Source organism: Adelges cooleyi, unplaced genomic scaffold, assembly GCF_023614345.1.
Source record: "Adelges cooleyi isolate 19-005CV unplaced genomic scaffold, UGA_ACOO_1.1 ACOO_flye_CR_arks_rails_tigmint_CR_PRNA_108, whole genome shotgun sequence".
NCBI lineage: Eukaryota > Metazoa > Arthropoda > Insecta > Hemiptera > Adelgidae > Adelges > Adelges cooleyi.
Genome location: NW_026095761.1, coordinates 3,527,344 through 3,551,364, shown reverse-complemented (window position 1 = coordinate 3,551,364; position 24,021 = coordinate 3,527,344). Strand labels below are relative to the sequence as shown.

Genomic DNA, 24,021 nt, shown 5'->3' with positions numbered 1-24,021 from the left:
ACCTTTTTTTCATACTATAAGCCAACAAAATCATAACATATTTACTGTATTTACTATTTTTCAATTTTCAACCGTCAATGTCTGCGATAATATCACTGGATAACTTATTATTCTGTAATTGTTCTGTGATAATATTATGATAATACTGGCAAAAGTGATAAGCAATAAATGATAAAGTTAAACATTTAAAAATTCAAATTTTTGTTTTGTCTGCAAATATTGGTTAATATTATTATTATTTGAATACTTTAATAATTATTTATAAAAGCAGTTTTAGTACATTTTCATACAGTTCAAATTTTACAGTTTAATATATGTAGTTCGGTATTAAATGTTCAAACGTCCAAAGCAACAATGACTGAAGAAGAAGAAGATGATTACATGTCCGATGCTTTTCTTAATGTCGAGTAAGTAATGCTTACAAATTAAAAATGTTGGTTACTTTAGTTTAAAATTTTTATAAGTGTGTTACATCTAAAATGTAAAATATTTGGACTTTGTTAGATCCACCCGTGATGTACGGCCTGGTCTTTTAATGACGCATAAGGATAAACGGTTACATCATCAAATGAAAAAAAAAGAATTGTGCGAAATAGCTAACAAAGGAAATACTGTCAAGCTATTAGAAGAAAAAAATCGTCAAGAAGGATTAGAAAAAGCTATAGATAGTAGTAACAAAGGATTTTCTCTATTGCAAAAAATGGGTTATAAGCCTGGATCAGGCATTGGCAAAAATAGTAAATCATCACTTAGAATACTATATTTATTTTATGTATCAATTGAATTGAATTTTTTATTTGTTATTAGATTGCGGGAGAGTAGATCCAATTGGGATTGTGTTGAAAACCGATCGCAAAGGGTTAGGAAGAGACGAAGCGCTTAGAGAAATTAGGGAAATGAAAAAAAAAATGATCCTGAAAAGACTATCTATTGCCTCAAGCATGTCTGTGACAGAGTATAGAGAAAGAAGAGCTCAAGTAGAAGCGGAAAAACAAGATCGATCCGATTTGTACAGATGTCAACGTATATGTCGCCAAATGGATTTAGAAAAGGTATGTTGTTCATCACGTTAGAGTGTAAATATAGCATCAAGGATTTATAGAGTTCTATAACCAAGTTATAGTTTCATGTAGAGCAGAGCTATAATTTAATATTTGATAAATATATATGTTTTTTATCAACGTACAAATATATTATAGGATATACAAGAACCATCGGAAACATTTTTATGGCCCGAAGTTACCGATGATACCGACAAAGATGATATCGCTGCAGAAGATACAGAAGTTGTAGAAGAAAACATGTCTATAGCCGAACAATTAGAAATAGTAAAATATTATTTAAGAAAAACATATAAATATTGTGTGTATTGTGGAACAGTTTATGACAACGAAGAAGATTTAGATAACGAGTGTCCGGGACCTAGTCGCCAAGATCACTAGAAAGTAATTAATAACACATTCACTTTTGTTTTTGTATTAACATTTATTTATTTATCTTTTATAAATTAGCTGTAAAAAATGTATAATTTGTATGTGATTATTAAACGATCAATTTAGGAACATAACATTGTTTAAAAGTTAAAAATTACAAACAAAATATTAATATAACAATAAGTAATTGATTTGTGCATAATAATGTTTTATAATGCCATTATTGCAGTTTTCACTGCAGTCTGATCGTCTGATGAGATTAATGTTTTGAATAGAATTCTACGCTTGGCAGCCGTTTCAAATTGCTTAGCTCTGCACAAACCAATTTTTATAATGTCAGCGGGCATCCCGGCCAGACGAGCAGCGTTAAACCCATAAGATTTAGGACAAGCACCATTTGCAAACTTGTACAAGAAAGTAATAGTTTCTTGATTTTGTTCAGTCTCAATTTCTTCGTTTGTCTCGTCATCTTCAACCATACAAGCCTATATAAAAACCAGTTAAAATAATACATAAGTTACTGTACCAGAGTTGGATATGTTGCTACATTAATTACCATATGGCCTAAAGCGACTAAAGAATTTGTTTTGAAGTCTTCTACAAGTGAGTGATAGTGTGTGGAAAATAGCGTACGACATTTTTTCTGTACTAGTTCTTTAACGACGGCAGAAGCAATCGCTGTTCCGTCATAAGTCGATGTTCCCCGGCCTATGAGTAAAATAAATTTCATCGCAATTTCAATAAATTAACATATACGTTATTACTATTGTCTGTAAACATCATTTTTTTTAAAAATTTAATTTCTTACCCAATTCGTCGACTAAAACTAATGAAAATCTACTGGCGTGATGCAGTATAGCAGATGTTTCACATAGCTCGACGAAAAATGTAGATTCTCCAGCAATTATATTATCATTAGCCCCGATCCTAGTGAATATTCTATCAACTGGATTTAGCTCAAAGTTTTTAGCCGGCACATGACAACCCTATAATTTTACCATTGATTCATCAAATAAAAATGTCTAAAAAGGAGAGATAATTGGGGTTTATCTTAAACGAAAATAAAAAAAGGCATTCATTTAGTCTTTTTTCGTCAATAGACTTTAAAATGAACAGAACATCACTTAAAATAAATAAATAATAAAATATAACATTTTAGCAGACTTGATTTGTTAGTCCTTGAGCTATTCTCGCTCTTAAGGACTATATTACAACGAATTTAGTGAACCCACTGGTATGACGTCCTCTTGTATGATTGTTAAGCCATAAATAATTAACATATTTACCATGTGAGCCATTATTGTAATGATACCAAGCTGTCTCATTAATGTAGATTTACCGCCCATATTAGGACCAGTAACTAATATTAAACTTGAATTCCACGTCTCGTCGTTCTCTTTGCCAATAATTGTATCATTTGGGATGAAACTTTCTTCTCCAGTACCACAAGGGTATCGGCCTTCAACAAGTTCAACGAATGGCTAAAAACCAAAAGTCTTAATATAAAGTTGAAAGTACTAATCGTTTAGAAATGTATACCTTCTTATCGACAAGAGCCGGCACAAATTTCGGAACGCATATTATATCTTCTTCACAACGACAATATTCTGATAGCGATATGAATACATCTAACGTAGCTAAACATTGGATAGCATTATTCCAATCATCAAACTTGTCACAAAACCGAGAGAAAATACGTTCTCTGAGACTTTTTAACACATCTATTTTCTCTTCTTCATAACTTATTATTTGGTCCAGTAGTTCCTAGATTTTATTATATGCAAGTGTAAAAAATTGTATTTAACACGGTCAATGTAAAATTTATTACAAAACAAACCTTTGTGCGGTCGGTAATGTATCTTTTGAATCCTTTTCTCTGACTTTGTAGTTCGTATCCTTCTCCGGCTCGTTTAGAAGCAGCCTCTGGTACTTCTAGCTGATAACGTTTTTTTTCTGAACCAAAATAAACTACCTGGAAATGTTGTAAAAAAAAATACATAATTTCAATTTCAATTGAACAGCATCCATCAACTTACGTTGCATCCAAAGTGTTTGCATTGTTCTTTCAAGTACACTTTTAACTCGTTTTCCACTTCTTTAATTTTTTCTAAAACTCCATCATACTGATCATCCATTCCCAGTTCAGGGAATATACGACCGTGTTTCATAGCTTCATCGTGATCAAACGAATTCTACATAATTTTTAAATAAAACATTTTCTAAATAAAAAACATACCAATTACAAAAAATTCTGTTGCTTAATGAATACACAAAATCGATTGCAGCTTTTTTGCACAGCACTACTTATCTATTTTATTTTTAATGCTAGCGTTCTCTATCAAGTACAACTTGAAAAGTAACCCTTAACTAGCCAAGTGCGTTATGACAGTATACCTCTAAGTTATTAACAGTTTCGAAAGTTTTTCATCAAAACCAATTTTTTAAACACTGATATAAAAAATATTTATAAGCATCTTAAGAAAAAATACCACACGCCAGGTTAAGGGTTTTACAAAAATACTTTAAAAAAATAAAATATAAAACATACGAAACTCAGAAATAATATAAATAGAACAGCTATTAATAAATGAATTAACTAAATTTAGTAAAATAAAAAGCTACTTGAAAATTATCCAATGATTCTGTCAAATCGGGAAATATTCCAGGATTTTTACTTTTTGGATAGTTACAAATTGCTGTCAACAAATTAGATTCTGCACTATTTTCTATATTTGCACCTATGAAATAATGTATGTTTAAAACGTGTATAAATTTAAAAAACTGTTTAATTTAAAATTACTCTGCAGTCTCTCCATTATTCCAACACTCGTTCTAAATCCTTTTAGTATTGAAATGAAATCCATGATCTTTCTTTTTGAATATATTTTTTCTTCAAAATAAACAGCTCTCGTCTCTGCGTGATCTGACTCTACTCCATAAGTGCTTTGAGAATAGATTCTAAATAATAAACACAAAATAATACTTCATCAACACAAACAACAATGCTTAACATTTTTTTTTAAGAATTATATTTTTACTTATTGATTGTTAAAATACTGATTAATTAATAATTTATGGTCGATATATTTGCATGATTACCAAGAAAAAAGAATATTTATTATACAGTGCACCAACACCCATTAGAGGACGCAAGTGGCTAGCCTAGTTTTAATAGCATAAATCTTTCAAAATTAAAAAAGTTTAATTTATTTGTTTAAACTACATAATTGACATTGCTAAATACAATTATAAAATATAATGACATTTATGAATGCAGTTTATGTTACATTAATAGAAGTTGTGCATTAAATAGAATTTTGGGGCTGGAAGTGTTTTAAGCTCTTCAAAAAAATGATTAAATGACCAAATGTGAACATAAAGAGTTTTGTGACCTTTTACAACTTTTAAAACATATAAAAGTTTATATTTTATAATTATAATATGAGTTATAAACTTTTGTATTTATTAAAATATAAGTTAAGCTTATAACAAGTAATTGCACACTAAATATTAAACTACAAAGCATCTCTCACTATGTTTAGCAGACTTAGGTCCTCCATGCTTCCCTAATAGCGGTACAGGATTTTGAATTTAATATTTTTCCATTCTAACTAAATAATAAATCAGCTTAGAAAAATGTGACAACAATGGCTCGATTTTGAAATAATTGAGTAAAAGTACTAGTTTCCACACTTGCAATATGGTAATGGTTATGTATCCATTTGAATATGATACTTTTAAAAATAGTGTTTGGCACCCATTTTAAAAACGAACATATGCCAATACTAACCTCGAAAACAATCGCTCTAAATCTGGTAGACTCGATAATTCTGATCGTATTTCTTGAACCAAGTCTGGGATTTTAATCAATGACGAAATAGCATTTTGCCTAGCTATAATGCTAGTAATTGACGTCAAAGGATTACATAACCATTGGTGGAGCAATCTAAAAAAAAAAGAATCAATAGTTCTTTGTCTTAAACTATTACAGTGCCAATCATACAAACATTATTTACCTTTTTCCAAATGGTGTAGAACAATGATTCAGTTTTTGAAGTAACGTTCCGGTGTATGACCCAACAGAATTTTCCAATACATGTAAATTTTTCAATGTAACAGCATCTAAAATCTATTTATAGAACATATAAATCAATGATATAAACTTTTTTACACAAACAAAATATTTAAAAACTCTGAACTTAGTAAAGAAATAAAATAATGAAATATTTAAAAAAAAACCTTAAACACAAAAAATATACACTTTACTGTATATACATATTTCTTCGGCAGTACATTTTTACTTAATACTTAATCGATAAAAATATGTATAATAAAATGATATTGTATTTTATGCACAACTCCCCTATTGAATTTTATAAAGATACTCAATTTATTTGACAATACATTATATTAAGACCTCAGTATCTTACCATGTGTTTAGTTTTGATATTATCCTCCTGATTGGATAAATTAATACTTTCAACATCCACGGGTTTAAAAATCTGAAATCTGCCTCTAGTTAAAAGTTGGTAGTCAAATTTGCATCGCTTTAAATACCAAATGACTGCACCTAAACTTCTAATACCAAATTCACATTCATCGTTGGCGTTTAATTGCAAATCGGATTCTAAACAAATTAATCCACAATTTTAACTTACTATACACATAATTTTAAATTTATTTGTTACACTTAAAATAATAGTTTGTTCATGTTCAAGTTATTAGACATAATTGCTTCTCCAATAATTATGTGCTTACTCTACAGACTACAGTTCCTTCAACTTGAACAGTATCAAAACAAATAGTAATTTCACTCACCGCATCCCAAAAATTCTTTTAATTTTTCCGGGTACACAATATTGTCGTCCTTTTTAAAATAATCTCCTTCGGCTAAGGTAAGTAACGCTTTTGATGAAGACCAAAATTCTGTTTCTGGAATAAGAGCTTCTTTGACTGCACTGGACAACATGGTATCAATTACTTTTTTAGTACGTTGTGTTAATTTATTGCGCTCAAACAAAACCTGTCAAAAAACGAACAATAAGATAATTAGAATGAAGTAACTAGTGTATAGTTTAGTAAAAAGAAACTATTGTTTCAGACAATTGAACAATTTTAAAATGTCAGTAATAATACTTAAATATTGCTCAAAAGAAAAAAAAATAAATTTTAAGGGCCCACTAATCAAAACTTAATATATATAAATGGATCTAGGATTTATCTGAAATAAGTTTATACGCATCCTGAACTTTTTTTATTTATCTCATATTGTTCCTAAAATAAAGAACTTTTTGTAGTTGGGAATAAACTACTGAAAAGTTAATATTCACAATAAAAACCAAATAAGGGGGTCAACATATTCACTTTAACGTGTACTTTCATTTACATTTTAAATGAAAGTCATGTTTTTTGTATTGCAACTACATTTTTTGTAAGGTTTATTTAATCAAAGAGTATTAACGACATTTTTATAAACTATTTATTAGATTTCAAAAAACATTGAATAAATAAGAGAACCCTTTTTAGATTGGTACGTACCATGTGTATTAAGGGGAGGGGGTATGGTTAATTCGTGCAAAAAACGGCAAATTTTTGTGATTTTTTTTTGACAACACAGTTAAAACCTGTTTATTAAAACTAATGGTACATTAAAGTATAACATTCGAAAAATATTGTGTAATATTTTCATGTAGAAATATTAAAAAATACGGCAACGGCGGCAATTATTCAGAAGCGTCTCGGAAAAAAGTAGAATTGCGGTGCCCCTCATAACTCGATGCTGGATCATCCGAAATTAAAAAAATTAAGTTCTTTCGTTAGATAATTTCTTTCCCCAGGTAATGCTTAGAGGGTTTTTTGAAATTTCAATTTTTTACTTTTTGGGAACACTTTGAAGGAAAAAACGCGATTTTTGCGAAAAAAATTGGCTAATTTGTTATTGTAAAATAAAAAATATTAACAAATTTGAAAAAAACTCTCCAGCGTTACCTCGTTAGTTATGTACTGAAATAGTGTTCAAAATTTCAAAAGGATCGGTATAGTAGTATTAAAGTTATGGTGGTCACCGACTTTGAAAACGTGAGTTGTGGGAAAAACACTTTAAAGTTAACGATAGTGCGCTCGGGTCGGGCAGCTATAAAATTCCGACAACTCATAACGTCGTCAATTTTGTTCTGATCGACTTGAAATTTTGACACAATATTCTTGAGATATTGTGCATTCAGTTAACAAAAAAAATTTTTAATACCCTACCCTCCCCTTAAGCGGATTGCATGCGGTTGGTTATTAACAAGCTTTGTATAGGCAATATTTAAGAAAAAAGTGGTTTTAATAAATACCAATCATGTCAATTAGTTTACCGGTTAATTTGTATAAGCTTTGTAGTATATTTTTAATTTAAATCATTTTGTCTATGAGTAAAAACCATTTTAGTTAATATAATATACATTTTTTGTTTCATGGCACAGGCTGAAACCAGTGATCTGATAAGTAATCTGAAAACAGATTTGAATTTGTCATGGAGTTTACTTGAGATCGGTTAGCATACTTTTTTGATATCTTATTCCTACTATGTATAAAACACGTTTGAACATTATATTAAATTTTAAAATCAAATTTGGAAAGGATTAAAATTAATAAAGTACCCTGATGACCTAAGGAAACTTCATGGCGAATACAAATCTGTTTTTAGATTGCTTATTGTATCACTGATTGAGCCTGTTTAATGGAATAAAAATGATGGGTTGACTGAAAAAACTGACCGCATACAATCCCGCCCCTTAATATTTTACTTATTTACCTGTACAGGTGGGTAATGAGCACACAATGTTCTTAGCCTAGAGCAGTGGCAATCATCTTCAAATTGACCAAGATAAAATATTCCAATGGAAGTATCAATGAAACACACGCCGTACATAGAAGACGAAGTATTTAATTCCTAAAAACATGTAATGTGGTAAATTATAAGACTCAAGATCAAAACCTGTTTCTCTTATACTTACTTTTTCAGATATAGCAATTAAAAATGAGTTTTCAGCATCATTGGTTTCACCATCAATAATACCAAACGTTCTTGTACCTTTTGATGTTATTCGACATATTTCACGGCGTACGACTTTATCAAACTTTGTTGTTTTTTTCACTTAAATATTTAGAAAAAAATTTAAATAAAACTTATAGGTATACAAACATACTGACCCTTATGTTAAATACAAAATGTATTGCAACTTACTAGTTTTGCAGCGTTCAGTCATCATATCGGGTGTTTCTGTTTGTTCAATACGAGCTACTTTATAACCTTTTTCTACGAGAATGGCTGAGAATCGACCATATGCACTTTCCGGAAAACCAACGTGAGCAAAATCTCCCTGCATTTTGTTTAAGATTATTAATCTTAATAGTATTACGAGATAAATAATTCTTCATGTTTTTTTGGTATTTTCATTATTTTACCTTCATGTATAAAAGGTTGAGTTCTTTAGCAGCAGTTACCGCGTCCATGTGATACATTTCGTAAAACTTTCCAACTTTAAAAAATAACACACAGTCATAGTGTTGTGATTTTAATTCCCACCATTGACGCACAGCCTATTCAGATCGAAAACATTTAAGATAGATTATATATGAATACACATATATATATATATATATATTTTAGATAATAAAGTAGGTAATATAATTAAAGTATAGTTTACCGGAGTTAATTTCTGTTTAAAATCTTCTGGAACGTACAACGTTCTAGGATTATAATTAGGATCTGTCAGTGGTTTTTTATTCACATCTTTAATCTTTTCTGGTTTTAAAAATTCAAGTTTTAAATGCGGCCAGTTATCATGATCTACGACGCCTTTAGTAGCCTATTCAACATACAATAGTAATAAAATATTTGTACACAAATTAACTTGTATGTATGTGTGTGTATGTACATACTTCTTTGGAAGGTTTTTCTGCAGTTGAAGCAAGAGAAATATTCAATGAACTTGAGTTTCCATTGGTTTTAACTGGCTTTGATCTTGATACCTTCTTTTTCTTTGTTATCATTTAAAAAAAACAGTATCTTTTAATAACTACTTTAAATGTGTTAAATTTAACTATTAATTTATGTTTATTTAGTACCTTTACAGGAGATTCTTCTTCACTTTCATCGTTAATAAAAGAATCTTCATCAGACACCTCCGGGCTTCCTTCAGAATCCGTTTCACTTTCAATTGATGCATTTTTATCTAATAGCAAGATAAGTTGTTATTATTCAAAGTTAGTTTTTTATATTTCTATATCTAGAGCTCCTCATACACTACCCATCTCCAAGTGCTGGTGTTTGCACAACACATTTCGATCACGACCAATATTTACTTCAAACCGTTGTGCATTACACCATCAACATTTTTGCACAAACACAGTGGTTGTGCAAACTGTTGTATTATGTATAAGGGACTTTATAGAAGTATTAATACTTCAATAGTTACAATTGAATTAAAAAAATATGGTACTCACCTGGTTGATATTCGTCGCCAGAATCTTCCTCGTCACCACTCATGTCTTCTAACGCTAACCTGCGTCTTTTCTTCGAAGGCAATAAATCATCCTCATCTTCCTCCGATTCATCTACAATTCAAAAAAAATTAAGTGATTCACGTAATATTAGCTGTCAAAAACAATTACTCGAATAAAAATAACAAAAATGTGTACCAAAGGTCGGTTTTCTTTTATCAGTCGTTTTCTTTACAGAACTATTATTGGTTCTTGGTTTTTTCGAACTTCCATTTGCCGTTTTCGGCGCAGTTTTGGGGGTCACAGATAGCTGTTTAGACGGCCGTTTAGGTGTTTTAAAGGACGATTCGTCAGGCGATCCGTTGACTTTTTGTCCTGAATTAACAGGCGATCTACTAAAATAATTGAATAATGTGTTTTTCGACATTATTAAACCATAAATTCGAACATTAAACAATTAATTATGAATTTTTTAAATCACATCGACACAATTCACGACACTAAATCTTATAATAGATATAATATTATTACAAATTACAAAAGTATGGTTTTCAATTACATACAAATTAACCGAGACGCATAAAATTAACAGAAATAAAATATGGAGTCATCGATATTCGATGGTAATTGGCAATGTGCGGTTTCGATATTAAATGTTTAATGTTTTAGCGCCAATTCTTTATGAGAACCGGCGCACTACATTATCAATAAAGTATGAAGCTAGTGACAAAAGCAGTGGTTAACATTTTAATTTTGAATGTTGTACAAGTAAAAAGTGTTAATTGTCCAAATATTTTTAACTAATTTTGTGTAACGTCTAGTGTCACTTGAGTTACGTTTTAAAATCAAGTTTTATAATTTCAAAGTTAAAATTACATTTCAATTAAACAATAAAATGTGCTGCTATTTTAGGCAAAACGTCTTTAACATCATATTCATATTTTTCAATAATGAGATAAGAAACACAAAAAAACGTGTGATTAACTTGTGATACCACTTACCAAATGATTAAATATGTAAACTGGAAAATTTATTGAATAATTATTTAAATAATTAATTATTATATTATACATCATCTAAATCAAACAATATATTTTTTACAAATTAATTAATAATTAATATTGAGTATTAAAGGTACAAGAATGGAGAAGTAGGTTCAAACAGCTAGGTTTTTGAACACAATTAGTAAAAATTAACTATATCTGAAGTACCAAAAATGGATGTTTATACAAAAGCGCCAAGTAATTTCAGAATTGAAGACGTTAATGTTACACGGTATTATATTCCACATTTATATTGTATAAAAAACGATTATAACATAAGTTAGATTTAAATATTTAATCTTAACTTGACGAACCTAGGACTGGAAAATTGTCTTATGAACTTCTATGACTAATATAACAATAGAATAGTTCTGACAATCTTTTATATAAGGAATAGAGAGAGGTCTTCACTAAAGTAATCAATTTCTATAATTGAAGTATATTGCCAAGTAATATGCCAGGACGGGTGGTTAGTTTTTTCCCGAAAAGAGGATGCTGGCCTTTTTACTGGAAAATTTCTCGCCCAGCCAAGTATCACACTGGCGACAGTGAATGTTAGACACACTCACTCGTCTTAATAAATTATATAAAATAATAATAAATACACAATATATTATCTGAATATTGATTTGTATTATTATTATTAGATAGCTACTACTCAACTATATTTATAATTGTACTACTTAATACAAAACATTATTTTTAAAAATATAATTAACTTTTTTTAGTGAAGAACCAAAAATGGAGGCACATATTTTTATTGAGTTAACAGAAAACGGAAAAAGTAAAACTATCAGAATGTCTGCATTACAACTAAACAACATGCGTCATAATGTTGCTAGTTTATTGAAGCACACCAGTGAACTTAAAACAAAACTTCAACAAAATTAAAAAAGGAACATTGCAATGTAAAAAGTAATAAATAACATATTATTTATTTTATAAATACACATACATAAACCATACAATACTTATTTATGGTTCATTTGTAAAACCTCAACAAAATCATAATTGTATTATAACATTTTTTTTTTTTTGTACAATTAAAATTACTCAATTTGTACAATTACTATTAGTGCAAATTTACATATTATTATCATATAGTTATTGTTACTATGATAACAAAACATGTATTTTGTGTTTTACAAATTATAATAAAATAACAATCAAAACATAAAATGACTATTTTTATAATAAATTAATTAGTAATAACTATTTAAAATATGCAACTCTTATAACATCTTATTTTATATGTTTTACTTTACTGTTTTGGATGGATTTTTCGAGTTCAAGGGCTAATTTGTAACCTAATTCTGGACGTCTGTCTCGCCCTTCAACCATTGCTTTTACCTAGAAAATATAAAAACCCATTGTGATCACTAAAATATTCCAGAAAGCAATTGTTTACAATAAAAGGACAGTATATATGCCTTATGCTTCTCTTTCAGACTATTTTTGTTTTAGTTTCGATCCAAAAAAAATTATAAATTATGGTTATTTTTCGCAATTTTAAAGTTTGTGTATTAAATTAATAAAATGTGTCTATGATTGAATAGCAAATTTTTATTATTGCATATTATGTTACATTTAAATTTTTTTATTAATGACTGGGTATAAAGACTTGATTTTTACTGAGAAATACCCGTAACGTAATATACCAGGGAACCTGTTAAGATTCGGGTTTTCATTTCGGGTGCCTATTTTTTTTTTTTTTAAATAACGGGTACCCAGTATTAACAGCTGTACTGAGTGCTCAATGAATAACCATAGACGAAGCAGAATTGTAAACACGAAAAAAAACAAACAAGAAATATTTCAATAAGTTATAACATCCCCTGAAAAAAAAAAATGTAATCACCACACCTCATGTGATTGAACAATAACGCCATGATTTTTTATCACACTGTTTTTAGTTAAATTTATATCATCCACGTCAACACCTCGACAACAATCGTCAATTAATATTGTTCGGTATCCAATTGATAGTGCATCAGCAGCAGTAGCGCCTAAAAAAGTTTGACAATAGTAATGCAATATTATGAAGGTCCAAGGTCCCGATGAAATACATTACCAACACAGACATCATAGGCTAGTCCACATACGTAAATATCCGTTATGTTCAAATTTGCTAACTGATTACACAATGTTGTTTCAGATAGTTTTTTATTGTCCCAAAATACTGAGTATGAGTCCACGTCGGATACAGTCCCTTTATAAATTTTCATAGCGTTATCTACAACCTTGAGTTATTAATTAATCACAATTATCGCATTTAACTATTTGATTTAAAATGACAGTTTTTTTTTTACCTTTAAATCTTTATAAAGTTGAGCACCCCAAGAATCTTGGATGCAATGTTTTGGCCATAAACGCTGTTTAATTTTAGGACAACCCTCAAATACTACAGTGTCAAATGGCTTTGCGTCTTCAGCTGAAACCTTAATAAAATTGTATGTTAATATAACAACTGATAGAGCAATACTATTAGATAGTTATTAGAAATAACATATTACAGGCGAAGAAGAATCTAGTTTGCGCAATGACAAGTTTTCAATAAATGATATATGATCAGTTGGATGCCAATCGTACGAATAAAACACTGAATCAAAATTCACTGTGTCCAATAATTGATTTATGGGTTCAATTACCTATATTTTTTAAATATAATAATAATATATAGTACCTATAATTATAACAACATTTTTTAAACAATTTTGTTCCATTACTTCTAATCCATTTTGTTGGGCTGAACAGTTGCTTATGTTCAATGTTCCGGAAATGAAATCGTTTTGTACGTCAATAATGAGAAAAACACTGACGGGCCTAACAATCTAAAACATGAAACACAGTAATGTAAAATTTAAAACATATGATAAAAAAAAAATCAAGCTTACTGTTTTTATCCATTTATCCCAGCACAATACAAATTCTTGTCTATCAATCAAGCCATCCTGAAAATAAACTTGTAGTATATTAAATGATCGATAAAAAAAAGAGCGTTTAATGCTATGTTACCTTTTTGGTATCAAATATGCTAAATATATGTTCCAGCCGATCAGCATCTAAACTGTACACAATTCCACGGTCGTTCCGGAAAAGTCCTTTGCATATGCTGTCAAATTCATGGATATTCAAAAAACCATCCCTAAAAACCAAAAGTTTTATTTCATTATTTATTAATTATTTTGTAATATGTAAATCTATTTATTGACACAAACAAATATGGAGTTATTTCAACTATTTTTTTGGAAAATTTTAGTGCTGTAATGTTAAGTTGGCAAATTGTTTAAGTGTTATTTTCAATATTGAACGGAACCGGGAAAACTTTTTACTATTAATAGTTATAACTTATACTATTAATAGTTCAATTTTAGGCCATGCGAAAAACCGGAAATGTCCAAAAACAGGCATATTATCTAATTTGACTGTATTACAACAATTGTCTATTTACTGTTAATGGTTTTATTTTTTATACACATTTTCTAAGTTCATTTGTTATTTATTTATTTTTTTTTTTTTGAAGGGTAAGCTAAATTGTAAATTTGGTCTTTTGGATATATAATAGTTTAAGGGTTAGTTCAACTTAAGTAATTCAGACCTACCTTTTTTAACAATCACTATTGATAGCGAATGAATGAATAACGCGATTTACAGTGTAATAATCTATAACTATACGGACCAGTTTCTGTAACAATTCTACTAATTTTAAAATGTTTTCGCATATTATTTGGGACACAAAGTGATTTACAATTTGTATAGGAACGAGAGTCGATGAACTCTCAAAAATGCACTTGACTATGCGATTAAGATCTCTATAATGACAATTCTATACTACGATGTTATAATTCATGTAATTAATTTAAATTAAATAATATCAGCTGACAATTTACTTTAATCGTACACTCGTATCATAAAAACCATTGTAGACGATGTAAATATAAAATAAACATAAGCACTCGACGATATATAAACACTCAATTCTTTAAGCATTCACTGTTTAGTACTTTAAGATGTGAAATTGAGACTTTTGGATCAGAGCAAATAAGCTAAGCATATCGAACGCTAGAAGTATCAATCAATCATTCTACTCCAATCATAAAGTATAAAGTGTATCAGCACATCTTTTGGTTTTAACGACTCAAGCCGTTCAATGAGTGTTAATGTGATTTTAATTGATAAACAAATTTAAGACCAAATCATTTATAAACACATTATACAAGCCTAAGTTATCGCAAATAGGTCCGGATTAAAAGGGTCCGTCATGGGGGCAGTGCCTTCCAATACTAGGATCTAAGATTCTTTTTACAAAACTATTATTGATTGCAATATTACTGATTAGATTATTTTGAACGTAAACCCATTTTGACCTTTCTACCTTTCTTGTTTGCGCTGGAGGTCAGAGGTCAAATTGCATATTTGGGTACCATAAAAACCTGAGTCCGGTATTGACTGCAGGGCAAAAAAAAACTTTATATAATAGTGGGCAAATTAAAAGAGAAACGACTTTTATTCAAAGTGAGGTGTCCACCATGTGGGTTGCAAAAAGACACAGCATACTATTCAATATACATATACATAAGAAAATTAAAAATTACAATACAAATTAACACCTTAACATTGGCGACTTAGATTCAATAATATATTAGATTATATACCGATGATTAGTACTGCCAAAATAATGTACTAGACTACTATGATTGATATACATGTTTTAATACCTACTCGTATTAATATTATATATTATATGCTATTTATTATTTATTTTACCGGTACATACACATAGGTTAATTATTAACAAGGCTGACCTTAGAAATACGTCTGTAATAATTTGTTTCCTTGACAAATTTTAGAATTTTCAAACGCAATACCAAAAAACGGCAACTACATTTTAATATAATATTCATGTTCACCTTCAGTCCAAATTTCACACTTTTTACCATTAATGACATAATAGCTTCGTGGTCGAACTGGGCTACTGTACTAGTGTCGATGGCCACGATTTTATAAAAACAAAAACCTTAAATTAAGGTGTCAGCAACCAAATTAAGTTAGGGTTTTCTAATTTTTTTTTTTACGTTACTGGTATACTCTAGTTAAATTACTACTAAGTAAAGGAATACCAGAAACTCGAATGGGTAAACTCATCAGTATAATACATGTTTTTGATGATTAATGTTCGGGCTTATTGTAATAAATTAAGACCCTCCTGAAAAACAAACAATGATACCTACTCTAACGAGGCTTAATCCATTCTCCTCCTCTAAAACAAAATTTCAAAGAAATTGAACCACTGAATCAGAAGGATTGATACTTTGGAAGTCGCGTTCTTGGTCTTCAGCTTGGCCTACCCTGATATCCAGGCAAAGTCTCTTCACGTATCAATTTAATTAATTTTGGCCACCCTTGGGAAAATTCTACCGCTGGATTGATAAGTTCCCAAAAATATATGAAAATGAAACGAAAATAATATTTAAGAAAATTGTACTTTGTTCCAGAGGTCAGTTAAAAATTTAGCACAAAAGTCTATAAAATTATTCCATCTTCACGATAAAATTATATTTTGTGAAACTTTCGAAAAGTACACAATTTAATAAAAGTAACAATTAACAAAAAATAAATAAAATTCTAAGATTTCGAGCCAAAACCAGAACTTTAGAAGAATGATGTTTTTAGGAGTTGTTAAATAAACCGAGTAAATAAGTAAATAACATAGCGTGCCGCATAATATAATTTGATACATTTTAATAAAGACAAATATACTCTACGCATTGAAGTTAAACCGTATTTTACTGGTTTTTTTTAATGGTCACGAATTTAATTGTGTAGACATATCAATGAATACATTGTAAATGTAAAAATGCCTACCACGGATGCCTATTACTACAAGGAAATTAGGTGTATATTTGAATAAAATGAACAACACGGTAGTTTCAGAGGACAACAATAAACTTCATTGTTGTGCCATTCGTATTTTGTTAAAACACGCACGAATCAGCCAAAATACGCCCATTGAATAGGAAACTATTATTTTTTCAAGTATAAGTGCGCACTAACAGTTTGATACATTGTGTACACGGTCCATGGGTAGGTAAAAAATAATAGTACCGAACTTGAGCGTAATGCCACACAAAAAAAAGTGATTATTTTAAATAATTTGGTTCGGTATCTTTTCCGTTCGCAACTTGAGTACGCAAAATCCAAATGTATGCCACGTTATCAAACTGTAGCCGAAAAAAAACCTTATATATTGTATTTTAAGAAGTGGGTCGAATCACTCGAAAGAGTGATTTGAAAAGAATATATAATGTACAATTTATAAGACTACTGTGACTTGAAGTAATAACGATTAATGGAAGTGTGGAGTAATGAAGGATTGATCAAAATAGGAATGAAAAATAAAATACAAAAGTGGGAGATTTGCGCCAATATTAGTACTTAATATTGCTTGTAAGTTAAAATAAGTAGAAGTGTAAGCACTGGAAATGATAGAAAATCCCCTCTCCTCACTATTTATGGTATGAAACACTTACAATTTTGGGTTGCTATTTCAGAACTAGTGGTGCTACACACATAAATTATTCTCCCCTAAAATACACCTATGGCTTTGAGGTGATTTTAAAATTTAGAATAAATATTTTTGTTTTTATTGTTGCAAACGCCGAAACACACAATATAGTCGTTGACTTAATATCGTGGTCTCGTAACTCATTAAATAAGAAATAAATTCTAATCGTAACTTTAATACAAGTACTTAGATATTATCAATGCAAGTTTGATTATACAACTTGTTATTGTAACCGAATAAATTCATCAATATTCAGTACCTAGTGAACAATAATTGCATATAATTTAAACGACAGGCGGAAAATCTTTAAAAAAAACTGATACTTGTTTATCACTTGTAGATACTATATTTACATTAAACTGAGCCAAAAAGGATTTCACCATATACCCTTTAAAAGTTTCGAACTTTTGAAGCAATTATAAATACTACATTGCTATATGAAAACTGACTTGTGTAATTGGTAAATAATTCAATAGCACAAGATCTAGACAGTTTCTTTAAATTATTTAAATTTATTCTTTCTTAAGTCGTGTCTGTTCTCTTGAATTAATAGACTTCGTATAACTCATAGCTAAAGACCGCAATTAAACAAATCATTAATTATACAACAAAGATTTGATCACACATTAGCATCTATTGTGATTTGTGACCCGATTCGACCTTCAATCCTTATCAGGTCTGTTACACGAATTGTTATCACTTATCAGGATACAACTAATAAGTGATAACGGGTCACATTGGTTAATGGTTATGGAACTATAATTGCTTAATTGTTATTATAAGTAGTGTAATTTGAAATTAAAAAAAAAATAACCATAAATCTTCGTATTGCGTTTGCACATTCATTAAATTCTTCTTATAAAAATGTCAAAGTGTGTGGATAAATAACAAATGAAAATATTACAGGACCGGTTGGTAGCTTGGTGCTTGAACTACGGCTAAGATAAAGTTCAAATTTAAAACTCAAAATAGTATTTACCCGTCGTCGTCGAAAGCGCTAAAACACGCGTCCATGGTGCTGATCTGTTTGCCGGTGTCGCCGTATGAATGGTCGCTGTCGAAGGGACCTCCTATATATAACTTATATTGTACAAGGTGTACCTATATAATATTGGTTGTACACGGAGTTATATATAGCTAATGTAGACGTACGGTTGGTGTGTTACGTGAATCGAATGCGTCTAACCGAATGGCAGCTATAAATATGTATATATATATATATATTTAAGCCAATAGCAAAACAATAATACAACAACTAACAACGCACCGTGCGATCAATATAGCGATGATGGTGTACACTGCACACGCCAACCGGTGGTGACTGGTACTGAAGAGCACGCAGGCCGCTGTCTTCTGTACGCACACTTCGTGCCACGCAACTGGCGGCCGTCATATTATTATTATGTCATGTTTTTGTTTTGCCGCGCGAACCGCGACCGTGTCGCTGACGCCACCTCCCCGTGTTATTACCTCCCCCGTACGGAGGGTGCGCCGGCGAATTGCTGATATCAATATTACCGTGTTGAAGGGCGGGCTATGTTATGTATTGTTTTTATTAGGTAGTACCTACCTACTGGCTAGTGGCTAGTGAGGGTGTACGCTAAATCTTGAGCGTGCACCAACAAACAATCAATCAGGGTCGATAATATTTTCTTTGTTTTGTACTGTATATCGGTAGTAATATATTTAGAGATTATCCAACACAAGTTTGGAAGTAATAACATTATAACAAAAAGTTATGACGTTTTTTCATTTCAATCCTTATAAAAGTATTTTTTGGATACGATTTCTGATCCATAAACTTGTTATAGGAAGAACTCGGTAAGTATTCAGCGGATTAAAGAAATCGTAGATCCATACACAAAAATATTAAAACAAAAAAAACATATTGTAAAACCGTTTCTCTTTCGCTAAATATACTAAACGATTCATTGAGGATGATCGTTTTGGATGAATTCATTAAAATAATCAAAAGTGATCATCCAGCGTGGGAAAAACCTAGCCGGATTTAAATAGTTAATTAAGTCAGTCCCAACCATCTGGGATTCACTAATAAGATGAGTACAATTTTTAGATTCGTTAAAATTCGATTAAATAAGCTAACTTTTAAAACATGTTCGCGAGGACGTAATGCGCACAATCATCAAGCATGCATAATATCTAACAGTGTAATGAGTAAACACAATTTAAACGGGTTTTGGAAGTTGTTGTAACGAGTAATATAAGTTATATTTATTATTAAAAATATTGTTTAAAACCTAGCGCATGAAGTCAAACGGGCTTAATTATATAAGTTTTTTGAAAATTATATAAAACCACCAAAATATAGGTCGTAGATAGTTTTAATTTAGCTTCTTTGATAGGAAATACATAATTCATGTAATTTGAAACATAAATTAACGTTATTTAGACAACTTTTTTTGTATGTGCATACTCAACAATCAACGCACTGAAATTATAAAACAATTATGTGAGCAATACAAATATATGATTAATATGGATTTAATGACAAAATAAATTACACAACCGAGATAAAAACCGTTGTAAAATAATTTTAATATCTTAATAAGGAATGAGTTACAGTTTTATTTATAAGAAGACCTATCTAAAATCTAAATTATGTAGGAAAATAACTTGACTAAACAATGGATCAATTTGATCCACACTATAAATTCATACTATGATAAATTTTAAGTATTTTTCGATTTATAATATTTTTGTAGAATAATTGTTCTACGGTTATTAACCGTATCTAGATAATTATGATCGGCAATCTAGATATTAATCTTTTAAAACACTTATGTTTTTATTCAACGCACAAAACTAAAAATAATAAATATAATACATTATTTATATAAAAAGCTAAAAACAATGCCATAGAGTGTTAAATAATCATCTTAAGGTTACAATAATTAAATTATAAAAAATAAATAATATTAAATACACCTATGACCTATTCAAATAAATCACAACTATAATTTAACAGAGAAAAATCTGGAAAATCTGTTTTCCATAAATCACATTCTTAATCGCGTTCTTCAGTCAAATATTCCAACAATAATCCATATTATGTAATTTTGACAAACCTATAATTTATGACCTACCTAGTAGTAGTATACAAATTATTAACTAAAAATAATATGAATTATGATGTCATCTTATATTTTTTTATTTTACTTGTGTTGATACCTATGTTTAAGTACCTATTATGTCTACTTGAAATAACTAATGATTTTATGAACCAAATTAATGCACTTATTTTTGCTTATCTACTCATACCGGCGCCTACTTTATTTATTAATGTTTATAGTTAGATTATAGTTTATGTAGTTTATTCGTTTATTATAAATGATAATTTTGATGTAATAAAAACATAAAACTTCTATTTATATAATTACATTGGTAATTTTATGCACAGAGTATAAAAATAATATATTATAATCTAGGTGAAAATATAATCATCATAGACTAGAGTCAACGGCATGTCCAACATTTATTTATTTTTTGCTTAATAATTAAAAACGCTTTTTAATTATTAATAAACAGCTATTAAATTTTGTTAAAAAATTATTCAAAAATGCATGTCCAAAAAATAACGACCCAATTAATAATATTTTATATCATTAGGTGTTGTATAACCAAAAATATTATTATATTATTATGGTATATATGGTACGTTATATACCACTGGGTAGGTTTATTTTTAGATTTCATATTCAAATACCGTGACCATGACCGTAAGAACCAATGCAAAATGTTGATATATGGTTATGCTGGTTGACGGATGACACCAATAACCTAGTTTCCTATAATTTTACTTTTATACAAATAATCATTGATTATAAATAAGAGTATTTGTAGTATATTATTATACTGACTAATTAACGTTAACGTTTTTGCAATTTACTCTAAGTATTTCTAGCTAAAAATTATACAGATGTGTCATGTGACAAACCGAACCAGGCACAGCGAGGCGCCATAATTATTTTTAAATGAGGCGGCTCAGGGCAAATGTATTTTTCCTGAGAGCTAAAGTAGTCGACCCACCTGTGTCCAAAAAACAAATTCTAACTTTAATCATATCAAGCTATCAACAAAGTGTGTCTATGATAGTTTGTTTTATAATTTGTACAACGTATTTGAATACTACGATAGTTATAGCATTTAAAATTTTTTTCAATTTGGGTCGAAATTTTTTTTTAATAGCGGTAGTTAAGATCGGTTCAAATCTGTGGGGAGCTTAACCCCGACGTGTCGTTACTCTTAACATTAATAATTATCAACCAAAAATGTAAAAAAAAAAATAATAATATCTTTTTTGTTTTAATAAATATTTAATAATAATAAAATGTACCAGATGGCAGTCACTAGTGACCAACTATCGTGACTTAGTATTTCTCCAGTAAAATACACTATTCAAAGATAATTTAAATACTTAGACTATGTCTATTCATTCATTAGGTCATCGATCATTGGAGCCATCTCAGTTCTCACTGAAAGTGACAATTGACAACTCCATACACGTTTGGATCTAAACACGGACGCCCATTGAGGCTCTTGAAAAATAATATAAACTTATAATTTAATAAAGATTACTATGATATAAGATATTACCCAAATCCTAGAAAGCACAAAACAATTTGTTGAGAAATTTTTAATTTCCCCCCCTTAAAATTTAATTTATGGACCTATGAATTTAATCTTAGCTTTTATAATTTTTACTAAATGAGTTTTCGTTTCACAAGTCAAAGGTATACTAAAAACGACGATATTGTACGCATCGTATTCCAATTTGGATTTGATAATAATGAATAAAATGTAGATAAATATTATTTTATTATCCTTCACCTTTTCAAAACTTTGCATTATTTTATTTCGACACGATTTCATATAATAGTAAGTGTGAAGGTTAAAATGTTAGCTGTATTGAAAGTAATCGCGTGGTCGAATTTTATGGCACATCACGAACCGAGTTTGAGGTAGTAACTTTATAGTAGTTTATTTACTTTATCAAATTATGAGCAATTTGTAATTTTTTTTGTTGTGATGAAAAAAACCTAATTGCAAAAATCCGTGTTTAAAAATAATTTATACAGTATATAATACATTTATAGTTATATACATTGTGTATCTACAGTGTATGTATGTATATATTTTCTTTATAAAAATGTATAATTATACATTGTTTATTGTAGATTGATAATTGGTTGACACAGTTCTACAAAACTTCGACTGAGTTTTGTCCAATAAATAAAAAAACCGACACTATCCAGTAGATAGTTTCACAAAGAACACATATCTGCCTTAAAAATCGCTCCAAGCTCCAGCACGGCAATGTATATGTTAAAAAAAACCTACAACCATGGTTGAAATATACAGGTTATTGCACATCGTCTCCAATTGTTATCTTCAGAAATAAAATGACAGCATAACGGGGTATCAATTTTAATATATTATACTTTACTATTACAGTAATAGTAAAGTATATAGTATATAGTATTATATAGTAATAGTATTACTATATAATATATTACCGTGTACTTATACTCTGTTCGGAATAAGAACAGAGTATATATATTTGATTTTGACTGAGTGCCGTTACGCTGACATGTTTGATTTTTTACATCGAAAATTTGATGAAGAAGGGGTATATGTGCAATAACCTTGTTTAATTCAATCATGCCTACAACTTAATATTAAAAAAAAATGTTTCCATCAAATTGAACCTAGATAAAAAAAAACTCTTACATATTAAATTCCTCATAAAAATCATAACGCGATCCCTTCGTATTCTTTAAAACGCTAAAAATAAAATCAAATACTTTGATTAAAAAAAGATTATCAACTTTTGACAACGCGCGCAGAGTAAAATTTTATACTTCTGGTTTCAATTTTTGAAATTCTGATTGAAATATATACATAAATATTTTAAAATATTGAGTTTTTTAACTTTTAAAATAATTATAAAAAGCAGATTTGGGTTCTTCGTGGAAATATCTAACGGATAATGTCAGTTTCATCTTTTGGACAAATATCACTCGAAATTTAGTAGAAATTAACAAATTATATCATTATAAATCAGTTATGTTATAATTAAATTACTTTTTAATTTTAAGTTTATATAAGCATTATGTATACTGCGAAAGCATTTTGGGGTGTTTAAATGTGTACTACTTCCATAAAAAGAAATATAATACATTTTATTAGAATGCAAACGAAAATATAACAAATACTTTCAAATATTTAAATACATTTACATGCCCAGTAGTCCGTTAGTTCTGTAATAACTAGGTAATGGTGTATTGAACTTAATTTTAATTAGGCAAACAGTAATAAACAAAACAAGTAAATTATATAATATAAATAAATTTATTTAACTATTTTTTCATAATAATATATTAAATGTAATAATTTACTATATTATAATTAAATTATTTAGATAGGTCTATACTTACAAGTATTTAAAATATATAATTGATAACCAATAAAA

The 24,021-nt window shown here is 29.2% G+C and overlaps 3 protein-coding genes across 4 annotated transcripts; 1 reads left to right on the top strand and 2 right to left on the bottom strand.

Moving 5' to 3' along the window:
* The first annotated feature begins 175 nt into the window (after window positions 1-175).
* On the top strand, window positions 176-1,602 carry LOC126844900 (G patch domain-containing protein 11). Its single transcript, XM_050583384.1, has 4 exons — window positions 176-407; window positions 505-737; window positions 808-1,052; window positions 1,200-1,602. Exons 1-4 carry the CDS (start codon window positions 355-357, stop codon window positions 1,440-1,442), a joined length of 774 nt encoding a protein of 257 aa, XP_050439341.1. The 5' UTR covers window positions 176-354; the 3' UTR covers window positions 1,443-1,602.
* On the bottom strand, window positions 1,489-10,555 carry LOC126844871 (DNA mismatch repair protein Msh6). Its single transcript, XM_050583321.1, has 22 exons — window positions 10,122-10,555; window positions 9,927-10,037; window positions 9,549-9,655; window positions 9,363-9,461; window positions 9,128-9,289; window positions 8,886-9,020; window positions 8,665-8,800; window positions 8,435-8,574; window positions 8,233-8,370; window positions 6,252-6,456; window positions 5,864-6,060; window positions 5,450-5,562; window positions 5,224-5,379; window positions 4,234-4,391; window positions 4,056-4,171; window positions 3,470-3,625; window positions 3,271-3,405; window positions 2,973-3,197; window positions 2,720-2,914; window positions 2,242-2,419; window positions 1,990-2,141; window positions 1,489-1,918 (listed from the first exon to the last, which is right to left on the bottom strand). Exons 1-22 carry the CDS (start codon window positions 10,348-10,350, stop codon window positions 1,643-1,645), a joined length of 3,519 nt encoding a protein of 1,172 aa, XP_050439278.1. The 5' UTR covers window positions 10,351-10,555; the 3' UTR covers window positions 1,489-1,642.
* Window positions 10,556-12,018: 1,463 nt separating this feature from the next.
* LOC126844890 (nicotinamidase) lies at window positions 12,019-18,905 on the bottom strand. 2 transcript variants are annotated; one of them, XM_050583369.1, is made up of 10 exons: window positions 18,799-18,905; window positions 18,511-18,727; window positions 13,982-14,111; window positions 13,861-13,917; window positions 13,693-13,797; window positions 13,480-13,614; window positions 13,276-13,404; window positions 13,038-13,206; window positions 12,830-12,972; window positions 12,019-12,316 (listed from the first exon to the last, which is right to left on the bottom strand). In XM_050583369.1, exons 2-10 carry the CDS (start codon window positions 18,543-18,545, stop codon window positions 12,209-12,211), a joined length of 1,011 nt encoding a protein of 336 aa, XP_050439326.1. In that variant the 5' UTR covers window positions 18,546-18,727; window positions 18,799-18,905; the 3' UTR covers window positions 12,019-12,208. The 2 variants fall into 2 exon arrangements, with proteins under 2 accessions (XP_050439326.1, XP_050439318.1); XM_050583361.1 differs by having other exon boundaries at window positions 18,511-18,893.
* Window positions 18,906-24,021: the final 5,116 nt, after the last annotated feature.